A 12,063-nucleotide genomic window follows, 5' to 3' on the forward strand; every position below is an offset into this window, starting at 1 on the left:
TTATGTTAGATTCAGGGTGTGCACGTGCAGCTTTTTTCCCTGGGTATATTGTGTGCTGCTGAGGATTGGGGTATTAATGATTCCAACCCCCAGGTACTGAACACAGTACTCAGCAGTTTTTCAGCCTTTTCCTTCCTCCCTCCCACTCCTAGCAGTCCCTAGTGTCTATTGTTACCGCCTTCATGTCCATGGGTACTGAGAGTTTAGCTCCTACTTATAAGAATATAAGGCATTTGTTTTCTGTTACTATGTTAGTTCACTTAGTGGCTTCCAGCTCTAGCCATTTTCCCTCAAAGAACATAATTTCATTCTATTGTGGCTGCATAGTATTCCATGGTCTATATGTACCACATTTTTATCCAGTCCACTGTTGATGGGCACCTAGGTTGATCCCATGTCTTTGCTATTGTGAATAGTGTTCAATAAACATACGAGTGCATATGTCTTTGGTAGAATGACTTGTTTTCTTTTGGATACATGTTCAGTAATGGGATTGCTGGGTTGAATGTTAGTTCTGTTTTATGTTCTTTGAGAAATCTCCAAACTGCTTTCCACAGCGGCTGAACTAACTTACATTCCCACCAACAGTGTATAAGCATTCCCTTTTGGCCTTAAAGTTGCCAGTATCTGCTATTTTTTTGACTTTCTTTTTTTCTTTTTTCTTTTTTCTTTTTTGAGACAGAGTCTCGCTCTGTTGCCCAGGCTGGAGTGCTGTGGCATGATCTCAGCTCACTGCAAGCTCTGCCTCCCGGGTTCACGCCATTCTCCTACCTCACCCTCCCAAGTAGCTGGGACTACAGGCACCCACCACCACGCCCGGCTAATTTTTTGTATTTTTAGTAGAGATGGAGTTTCACTGTGTTAGCCAGGATGGTCTTGATTTCCTGACCTCACGACCCGCTCACCTCGGCCTCCCAAAGTGCTGGGATTACAGGCATGAGCCACCGCACCCAGCCTGACTTTTTAAAAATAGTCATTCTGGCCGGGCGCGGTGGCTCAAGCCTGTAATCCCAGCACTTTGGGAGGCCGAGGCGGGCGGATCACGAGGTCAGGAGATCGAGACCATCCTGGCTAACACGGTGAAACCCCGTCTCTACTAAAAAATACAAAAAACTAGCCGGGCGAGGTGGCGGGCGCCTGTAGTCCCAGCTACTCGGGAGGCTGAGGCAGGAGAATGGTCTAAACCCGGGAGGCGGAGCTTGCAGTGAGCTGAGATCCGGCCACTGCACCCCAGCCTGGGCGACAGAGCAAGACTCTGTCTCAAAAAAAAAAAAAAAAAAATAGTCATTCTGACTGGTGTGAGATAATATCTCATTGTCATTTTGATTTGCATATCTCTCGTGATTAGTGATGATGAGCATTTTTCATATGTTTGTTGACTGCATCTATGTCTTCTTTTTTTTTTTTTTTTTTTTTTTTCTGAGACAGAGTCTCGCTCTGTCACCCAGGCTGGAGTGCAGTGGCTGGATCTCAGCTTACTGCAAGCTCCGCCTCCCGGGTTCACACCATTCTTCTGCCTCAGCCTCCCGAGCAGCTGGGACTACAGGCGCCTGCCACCTCGCCCGGCTAGTTTTTTTTATTTATTTTTATTTTTTAGTAGAGACAGGGTTTCACCATGTTAGCCAGGATAGTCTCGATCTCCTGACCTCGTGATCCACCCATCTCGGCCTCCCAAAGTGCTGGGATTACAGGCTTGAGCCACCGCACCCGGCCCTATGTCTTCTTTTGAGAAGTGTCTATTTATGGCTTTTGCCCATTTTTAAATGGGGTTATTCATTTTTTGCTTGTGGAATTAAGTTCCTTATAGATTCTGGATATTAGCCCTTTGTTGTATGATGCTTTGTGAGTAATTCCCCCCATTCTGTAGGTTGTCTGTTTACTCTGTTGGTTTCTTTTGCTGTGTGGCAGCTCTTTAGTTTAATTAGGTCTCACTTGTCAACTTTTGCTTTGTTGCAATTTCTTTTGAAGACTTAGCCATGAATTATTTCCCATAGCCCATATCCAGAATGGTACTTTTCAAGTTTTTCTTCTAGGATTATTGTAGTTTGAGATCTTAAATTTAAATCTTTAATCCAATCTGAGTTAATTTTTGTATACAGTGAAAAATATGTGTCCAGTTTGTTGTTGTTGTTGTTGTTGTTGTTGTTTTGAGAGGGAGTCTTGCCCTGTCACCAGGTTGGAGTGTGGTGCACCATCTCGGCTCATGGCAACCCTCTGCCTCCCAGGTTCAAGCAATTCTCCTGCCTCAGCTTCCTGAGTAGCTGGGATTACAGGCACCTGCCACCATGCCCAGCAAATTTTTAGTGGAGACAGAATTTCATCATGTTGGCCAGGCTGGTCTCCATCTCCTGACCTCATGATCTGCCCATTTTGGCCTCCCAAAGTGCTGGAATTATAGGAGTGAGCCACCGTGCCCGGCCAACAAGGTGCATTATTAACATCTAAAAAGCTCAGGGAAGAGAGCTCTCATCATATTTTTATTTAATTTACAGTTTTTCCCAGAGTCTTTGGAATAGATTCCTCCTTCCATGAGCCAGAGAACTTACAATGTTCACGGCAGTGTCTTTAAATGTAGCAGTAGCAGCTGTGGGTTGAGAATACAAGTCTTCCACTCTTCCTTTTAGAGCCAGCAATTCACGGTGCTCTGTGTTCCTATTCAGCATTGGGTAGGGGCATTTTGGTGCTGGGCATGGCACCAGTGCCCCATGGAGGAGGAAGCCAGGAAGCCCCTTTCTTCCTTCCCTAAAACCTTTTCTTTACGTAGATCCAAGTGTCTAGCCTAGATCATTTTCTTCTCTCTGGATAACTTCTTTTAACATTTTGACAGATCTACTGACAGCAAATTTGTGTTTGTATGAGACAGTTTTTATTTCTCTTCACTTTGGAAAGATAATTTTGCTGGATACAGAATTTTAGGTTGGTTAGTTTTCTTGCTTGCTTGCATGGGTTCTGAAGAAAAGTTTGATGTGATTTTTATTCTTTTACTAACATGTGTTAGGCCCTACTAAAGCCCAAGGTGGTTAGACTCTGGTGAAACAGTTTCCCTGGGGCAGGCTTTTGCTAAGGAGAACAGAACGCCCTGGGCATATTTCAAAGTAGTTACTTTCCCCTTCTCTGTGGGGAGCGGGAGGGAATTTTTCTCTGATGTTCACAAGAGCCTCTGGCAGAGCTCTTGGAAGTTCATGAAAGCATAGGGCCCCCTAAGGCTGGGCTCCCTTAAATCTTAATTCTCAAGTTTCTGTACACGGAGCCTCCAGCAATTTGTCACTTACATTTCAGTCTTCCCACTGTGGTTCTGGCCCCGCGGCCAGTCTCCGATCCTGTTAGGCTGGGACTCACTGCCTCTCCAATGGGGGGATAACGGTTTGCCCTATTAGCCTCAAGTCTCTGGTGGATCTAAGAAAAGTTGTTAATTTTCAGCTTCTTCAAGGTGTTTTTTGTTGTTGTTGTGAGGACAGGAGTGACAGCATCCAAGCTGGAAAACAGAAGCCACATCTGGGTTTTGTTTCAAGATATTTTTCCAATTAGAAAGAATGATGCCACACACATTTCCATACATGTCTTTTGATGCAGCTGTGCATGTGTTTCTGTTATCCTAAGAGTGAAATACCTAAGTCCTAAATGTGCTACTTTCTAGAACTAGTATTCAATGCCAAACACAGTATCCCCTCCAGCAGATGAGAGTTCTTGTTGCTCCAGATTCTCTCCAACACTTGGTGTTCTGTCTTTTAAATTTCAGGCGTTTTGGAGGATGTGTTATCTTGTTGTGATGTTAATTTGCATTTACATGAATATTAAGAAAGTTGAACACATTCAAGTATTTGCTTTTATAAATTACAGGCTTATATCTTTTACCCATTTTTCTTTCTCTTAGTGATTTTTAAGAGCTCTTTACATATTCTGAATGTGAGCCCTCTTTGTCATTATATGTGTTCATAGATCTGTTCCCACTCTGCAACTTGCCTTGTCACTTTCTTAGTGGTGTCTCTTAATAAACAGAAATTCTTAATTTGAATATAGTCTAATTTATCAATTTCTTCCCTTAAAACTATGGCTGTTTGTGAATTGCTTAAGAAATCTGTCCCCACTCACAGTCATAAAAATTGGCTGGGCACAGTGGCCCAGGAGAGCAGCTCAGAGGGGGGCACTGTGTATCCCTAAAATAAACGAATAACCCCCCTAAGTCATGCCTTGTCAGGACCCCATCCCACCCCCGCCTCACTGTAAGGGGTTCATGACACCAGCAGGGGTCCCCAGCACCTGAGCTGGACTTGAGGGCTTGGGGCCCAAAGACCTCCCCACCAGCAGCCGTGAGCCCCCCTCTAAGCCACTCTCTTCTTCCCCACTCTGATGGGCAGGTCCAGGTGCTGCTGTACTTCCTGCAGCTGGAGGCCATCCCTGCCCCGGACAGCAAGAGACAGAGCATCCTGTTCTCCACCGAAGTCTAAAGGCCCCAGTCCATCTCGAGGAGGCAGACAGAGGGCCTGGAGACCTCTGACTAATCGGGCCATCCGTAGAGTAGGAACTAAACCCTCCTGAGATGTCCTTGGGCCACCCCCAAGTGTCGGGTCATCTGCCAAGAGACAGCAACCCAAAGCGGAAGGACAGGTGGCCTGGGCAGATCCCAGCCAGGGCTGGGAGCCCCAGGCTGGCCTCAGACTGTGGTTTTTCCATGCAGCCACCCAAGGGCTCCCCAAGCCAGTGCATCTTAGAGTCCAGGTCAGGCCCTGGGAGACAGGGTGAAGGGAATGGTTTTTTTTAACTTATCAGAGTTTAAAACATTTCTACTGGATCACTTGTCAAGATGTGCCCTCTTCGGGGAGAAGGGAATGTGACTGGATTCCCTCGCTGTTGTACCTTGAATAAACACTGCTGCTTCATCCTGTGAGGCAATGGCCCTGTCCCTGTGTGGGTGGGGCCTCTTCCATTTCCCTGACTTAGAAACCACACTCTATTTAGAACAGGGTTTGAGACGCTAAGTCGACACGGGGTAGCGTTTTTACTCCATTCATGGCTTTCTTCTTTTTCTTTCCAGAAGGATTTTTATGCAGAAACGGGTCTTTTGTTGCCGTGTTTGTCCTCTTTGGAAGGCAGCTCCAGTAGGGGCAACAGAGCCCTGGGGAAGGAGTCCCAGGCTACGCACTTTAGGGTTTGTCCTCCCGGGAGAGCAGCCTCGTCTTCTGATCCTGACCACCCTCCTGGTGCACAATCTCCTGTTTGACTTCCACAGGCCTGGACTTCTCTGGCTTCTCTCTGCCCACACTCTCCCTGCCCCAAGTGTCCCCAGCACAGGTGGCTTCACTTCTGTTCTCTCAGCTCAGCAGACTCACTCAACTTTTTTTTTTTGCTCTGTCCTCCAGGCTGGAGTACAGTGGCTCCATCATGGATCACTGCAGCCTCTAACTCCTGGGCTCAAGTGATCCTCCAGTGTCAGTCTCCCAGGTAGCTAGGACTACAGGTGTGTGCCACAATGCCTGGCTAATTTTTATTTTTATTTTTTCTAGAGATGGGGCTTGCTACATTGCCCAGGCTGGTCTCAAACACCTGGGTTTGGTTATCCTGCCTCAGCCTCCCAAAGTGCTGGGATTACAGGCATGAGCCACCACACTCAAACACTTGGGGTGGTTTTAAGCCCTCAGCGAGGTGCACCAACAGGACCCACAAGTGGCGTGGGCCCCCCGCATCACTCCCATCCATGCAGGCCTAGGCAAGTCCCTCTCTCTGAATCTCAGCTACCACCATATACCATGCAAGTAGGAAGATGGGAGGACTGGGGGTGGGGCAGGCAGAGGCCACCTCTGTCAGGTCAGGGCTGCATGGGCTGAAGCCTGTCTTCCCATACCTGGGACATGACCTCCAAGGACCAGCCTGGTCAGTCAGTCATGGTGATGGGCTGGCTGGGGTTGGCAGGGAGCTTGCTCTCCTTCTCGGAGGGCCGGAGCAGTGTGGGGCCAAAGATCATGGCAAGGTTGTGCAGGGACTTCTTATTGACTGCTTCCTTCTCTGCCACCCTGTAGAGGACCAAAGCAGAGGTGCTGTTTCAATGCCACCACCAGGAGAGAAGTAGAGGGGCTGGGCCATGTTGGAGTCCTCAGGGAGGAAGAGACCTTGACCTTGATCTTGACCCTGCAAACTGACTCCAGCCCTGGTACTTCTGGGTCTCAGTGGCCCAGGACAAGGGGCCAGCTCTGGGCTGATGGGGAGGTCTCCTCTATGATCTGGGTGGGAGGAAAGAGAGGGGTACAAGTACACTACTGGCCATGGCCAAAGCTCTGAACTCTTTGTTAAGGCCACAGTGCAGAGAAAAGAGGGTAGCAAAGAGGAGAGGCTGGGGCAGGGATGGCAGTGGCGCTAGTCTCTAGAAGCAGTGAGGGACTGCAGACAGGGGTCAGGGGGAAAGGTCCTCAGTGCTGGGGGTCTGCTGGGAGCAGAAGGGCACCCCATGGCCTGGGGATGTGGAGCCCTGGGCAGCCACAGGAGAGGTGGGCTACCTTTTCAGGTGGTCCAGAAGGAAAAGGAAGGTGAGCAGGTTGGCCTCCGGCAGGGACAGCAGCAGGTTGAGCAGGCAGCTCTCCTTTGCAATGGGGTCTGAAAGAGCTGCAGAAGGCGGTGGGTTACTCCTCAGGGTCACAAGCCAGAGACCTCTCCCAGGGTGGTCTATGGAGCACCCAGGGTTCATGTCACTAGAAAGGCCGGGCCCGTCATCATCCTCACTCCCACAGTGCTCGCCCCCAGTGAAGACCCTGTGAGGGGCGCCTGTGTGGGGTGTGAGCCACCCGAACACCTTTTCTCTACCTCACAGGGGTCAGTAGCACCCAGCAAACAGCAGCAGGAGGTGCCACGAAAGCAGCTGCTCCTGGTCAGAGCTTCCCTCGCTGCCGCTTCCTCCCCAGGGGAGCCCACGGCAGGGGAGGCTTGGTGTGGAATGAAACAGGAGACTGAGGGACATAAGGAGGGGAAAGGGCCCCAGCCCCACCAAATACGCAGAGACCCCCTTTGACACCCTGGACACCACTGGGGCACCTTCTGGCTGGGAGAGCAGGTCCTCTGTGCATGGGACCGGGAGGCAGACCTGCCCTAAGGGTGATGTGGAGGCTACAGGTGCCACATGCACCAGTGCCCACTTTAGACATCAGCCTCCAGGTTGACTAAGGGTCAGGGCAGGTTTGAACCCATGCTTGACGGGGCCAGGACCCATGGCTAGAGCACCTGGGTGCCCTTGTTTAGCCCTGGTCTGAAGGAAGGAGGAGAGCAGACTTCAGGACCCCACAGCACGACAGTGCTGACCATTTCACCCTCTTGGTCTCCTCGAGGAATAGGGATAGGGAGCCCTCTGGGGATGGGCAAGGCCTTCCAGGACAGGTTCAGTTCTGGTCCCCTGCTTTCCAAGGTTGTGTTAAAACACTGATCATGGCAGAGAGGGCATAGCTCAGGTTCCCACACCTCACTTTTCACAGCCTCCAAGGGCAGCAGTGCATGTGGAGGAGACGTTTCCCACAAGGACAAGGCCTCCAGTGCTCACCGATGCCCTCAGTGAAGTTGGGGTAGAACTCATCAGTGAAGAGGGGCTCGGGCAGCTCATGGAAGCACAGCTTCAGCGTGCCTGCGATGGCGTTCACGTCCATCTCGCTCATCATCACTGACACATCCTTGTTATCTGGAAAGAGCACGGAAATGCAGCGGCCTCCTTCAGGACCCTGAATGGGTCTCCCACCACACCTGCCTTGGCTAAAGCACCATCCCTGCCACACTGACCACTATGTGGGTCCCTCCCAGGCTTTGAGCAGCTCATCTGACTCCTCCCAAGAGCTGTGTGTGGTTCTGTGTCTGCAGAGTTGATGGGGGTGCGTGGGCATTCCCATTCCTCTCCCCTGCTTGTTCCGATGTGATGTCCAGGAGGAGGCCAGCATGGCAGGACACAGCCTGGGTGGGAATCAGGTGGCTCTGCCCTGTACATAGCAACGACCCCTGCACCAGTGTCTTCTGATAGCAGGAAGGCTGTGGAAGAATCTGATTGGTTTCAGTGTTTGAACTGGTGTCTTCCTTTGGACCAAATTGGCCACTGGGACTTACCTCCCCACCACAGGCCAGGTCCATTTTGGACTCCCAGAGGGAGCTAAAACTACCACAGGGCCCACCTAGGGGTGCTGGGCATTCTAGGGATCCTGGTCAGGGTGGGTGGTGCGTGCCCCCAAAAAGGGTCTGCAGGCACAAAGTCCTGTTGCTTTGAAGATGCTGGGCAAGGACCCTCTGGGGTCTCGGTGCCCTCCCCTGGCATTTGGGGCAGCTCCAGGTCCTTCATAGCTTCTGAGGGTTGGTGAGATGGAGGTAGAGATGTTGAAGCCCCGGTCTGAGCTGGGTCCCATCAGTGCCTTCTGCCCTCCACATCCTCAAGCAGGGCAGTGGACAGACTGCACTGAGTCCTGGGCTTCCATACCTCCTGTCCACCCCCAAGGCAGGAAGGCCAAGACCCAGAGGAAGCCCCTGGTGCACCCCAGCAAGCAGCATCTGTAGCTAGGATGGTTTAAAAACTGGCTTCTACAGAAGCTCCTTCTACAACTCTTGTCTTCTCTTTCTTAAAAATAATAAAACAGTAAATGAAGAAAAGACACAGAGAAGGATGTGACATGCCCGGGTCATGGAGTGCTCTAAGATCTCATCACGGACACCGGCACCCACACCTCTATCCATCCTGCACAGGCTGACACTCACTGATGTCGAAGGCTGCCTTCAGTGCCTGGATGTCCGTGGCCACTCCGGACACACAGTAGATGCCCACCTCCTCCATGCCTCGGCGCTTGATCTCCTCCACGCACTGGCACACGATGTAGAGCACCTTGGACCTCTCTCTCCTGCAGGAGGAGGAAATGTTCTCAGTGTCCTGACAGCCCTGCTATTGGTCCACAGCACAGGAGACCTGCCCCCTCTCTGCACACCCGGAGGTGGGGTGAGGATGGTGATGAAGGCACCCAGGTCTGGGGCTGCACACGAGCCTTCTGCATGCCTGCCCTCCCTCTGCAAGCTCGGTCCTCATTGCATGTACTTTCTCAAGACCTTTCTAAGAGGCTGAAGCAGACAGACCCTCTGCAAGTCACACATGATCTCTGTGGGAAAGTCAGAGCCCTGCTTAGTAAAGTCAGCACAGGAAGGGCATCTGAAAGATTCCAGATCTGGGGTTAGCAGCCTGTGCCCCCAGCTGGGAGATCAGGCCCGGTGTTGGTCCTGCCATCCATGTGCTGTGCGGGAGGACAATCCCCTGACCCCTGCCCCGGGCCCAGGCCTAAATAAACATCCGACGAATGAATGAAGCGGTGCCTCAGCACCAATGCTAAGTGCTTTTCTCCTCTGAGTCTTAACAATGAACAATTTCAATACTGCCACACAGGACACTAGAGTAAGAATCCTTCAAAGTTACAACACTGTGCTCTGCTGAGGTCTTAACTTTAGTTCTGTTTTGCAACTGGATTTGGGAGCACATCAAAGCTGCTTCTCAAGCCACCCTCATTAGCAGTGGTTATTTGGGGGAGCTGCTGCTGGAGTCCTCGCTGCTCATGCCCAGAGCCCTCCCAGAGTGCTACGCAAGTGGTTCCTGTGTAGTTGGGGGTGGGGAGTGGTGTTTAGACACAGATAGGAGTCCAGGGTACAACTGATGGAGGCCCCGGCCCACATGACCAGCAAGTTCAGGGGCCCAGCCAGATTCCATCCTGGAGAAGCAAATGAATTCTCTAAGGAAATGGTCTGTGTCTGCAAGAACTGCTCTCAAACCAACAAACAGGCTTCTCTTGGCAACTGACTCGTGACAAAAGGGCAGGAGTTAGTTACAACCATTCAACAGGAACCTGGGACCATGACAAATTCCAAGCGAGGACAGAAAACCCTGCACTTGGGCAGTTCCTGGAGCCAGCCTACTGCTTCCAAGCAAGGCAGCAAGGACACTCCTGAGCTGGTTTGCAGGAAACACAGGAGGTAGCTGAACACACCAAGTGTTCTCTGGGGCCTGATCTCACTGTGCAGCAACCACGCACAGAGAGGAGACCCACACATGCTTTTTTCTGCAGAAACAGCTGAAGGGACAGGCGCCCTCAGTGCATGAGCCCAAGCCCCTCCACACTCACTTGGTGACCACAGCAATCTTGACTCCGAAGACCCGTCTGTTTTGGGGACAGCATCTTCTTCAAGCTGAACTCCCTGCTGGTGAACTTGACTGAGAACTTTACTTCAATCTATAGTGGGGAGAAGGGGCACAGTCCGCTAATGCTCCTGGTCCTCATAACCCAAGGTCCTAAGGGCCCCTGGGAGCCTCATCAAATATTTCTATGCAAAAGGCATGCAGAGGTCTCAGCGTGAGGTGAGACCACCCCTCAGGGAAGCCCCTAGTCTACTTCAGAAAGAGCAAGGATTTTGAAGGCCCACCTCAGCCTCCCAAAGTGCTGGGATTACAGGTGTGAGCCCCAGTGCCCACCCTTTCTTGGAGTCTTATACAATTAGGAGGCATCCAAGGATTTGAAATAAATTTTTATGCAAAATCTGAGGCTTACCCCGATTTGACTGTCTCTGTTCCTGGATTTTGCCTCTCAACTTAGAAAAACTCTGGAGGCCCCAAACTCTAACCTCTGTATCATCAGCCTATTAAGACTACTGTTTTCTTCCTGAGATCTATTTCTCTGTGCAAGGTTTGAATTGTTATTGGCAAGAGAGTTTGTCTGATACAAACTAATTGGTGATTACTGGAACAGGTTTTTGTTTGTTTGTTTGTTTGTTTGAGACAGGGTCTTGCTCTGTTCCCCAGGCTGGAATGCAGTGGCACAATCATGGTTCACCGCAGCCTCAACTCCCAGGTTCAAGCCATCCTCCCACCTCAGTCTCCTCAGTAGCTGAGATTACAGGTACACAACACCATGCCTGGCTAATTTTGTATTTTTAGTAGAGACGGGGTTTCTCCATGTTGCCCAGGCTGGTCTCAAGCTCCTGCGCTCAGGCAATCCATCTGCCTCAGGCTCCCAAAGTGTTGGGATTACAGGCGTAAGCCACCATGCCAGGGCTGGAACAGTTATTTAAAATATTTTTTTCAGGCGGGATGCTGTGGCTCACGCCTGTAATCCCAGTACTTTGGAAAGCCAAGGCAGACAGATCCCTTGAACTCATCAGGAGTTTGACGCCAGCCTGGCTAACATGGGGAAACCCCGTCTCTACAAAAAATAACAAAAGTAGCTGGGCATGGTGGCATGCCCCTGTGGTCCCAGCTACTCTGAAGGCTGGGGTGGGAAGATCGCTTGAGCCAAGGAGGCCAAGGTTGCAGTGAGCCAAGATCGCACCACTGTACTCCAGCCTGGGCCACAGAGCCAAACACTATCTCTAAGTAAGTAAGTAAGTAAGTAAGTAAATAAATAAATAAATAAAATATTTTTTCAGTTGTGACACCAAGTATTTAATGTAGTAAGACATTGCTGTGTTTTGGTCTTTAACATCTTCCACTTTAGGATGGGCACAGTGGCTCATGCCTGTAATCCCAGCACTTTGGGAGGCCAAGGCAGGCAGATCACATGAGCTCAGGAGTTTGAGACCAGCCTGGCCAACATGGTGAAACCCCATCTCTACTAAAAATACAAAAGCAAACAAACAAACAAAACTATCTGGGCATGGTGGCGTATACCTGTAGTCCCAGCTACTCGGGAGGCTGAGGCAGGAGAATCGCTTGAACCCAGGAGGCAGAGGTTGCAGTGAGCCAAGATCGCACCACTGCACTCCAGCGTGGGTGACAGAGTGAGACTCCATCTCAAAAAAAAAACCCCACACGCTGGGTGCGGTGGCTCACACCTGTAATTCCAGCACTTTGGGAGGCCAAGGCGGGTGGGTGATGAGGTCAGGAGTTTGAGACCAGCCTGGCCAACATGGGGAAACCCCATCTTTACTAAAAATACAAAAATTAGCTGGGTGTGGTGGCGTGTGCCTGTAATCCCAGCTACTCAGGAGGCTGAGGCAGGAGAACTGCTTGAACTGGGACCTGGGAGGCAGATGTTGCGGTGAGCCGAGATCATGCCATTGCACTCCAGCCTGGGCAAC

The 12,063-nt window shown here is 50.7% G+C and overlaps 1 protein-coding gene across 1 annotated transcript in view; it reads right to left on the bottom strand.

The window, feature by feature from the left end:
• Positions 1–12,063, bottom strand: part of LOC105480780 (breakpoint cluster region protein-like) — a 30,155-nt gene that overhangs the window by 14,786 nt on the left and 3,306 nt on the right. Inside the window, exons 3-6 of the mRNA XM_071078925.1 lie at positions 8,713–8,852; positions 7,523–7,657; positions 6,492–6,597; positions 5,843–6,011 (exon numbers count right to left, since the gene is read on the bottom strand). Coding sequence (XP_070935026.1) covers positions 5,873–6,011; positions 6,492–6,597; positions 7,523–7,657; positions 8,713–8,852 — 520 coding nt within the window. The 3' untranslated portion in view covers positions 5,843–5,872. The remainder of the gene's footprint in view (positions 1–5,842; positions 6,012–6,491; positions 6,598–7,522; positions 7,658–8,712; positions 8,853–12,063) is intronic.

Source organism: Macaca nemestrina, chromosome 15 (genome assembly GCF_043159975.1).
Source record: "Macaca nemestrina isolate mMacNem1 chromosome 15, mMacNem.hap1, whole genome shotgun sequence".
NCBI classification, from domain to species: domain Eukaryota; kingdom Metazoa; phylum Chordata; class Mammalia; order Primates; family Cercopithecidae; genus Macaca; species Macaca nemestrina.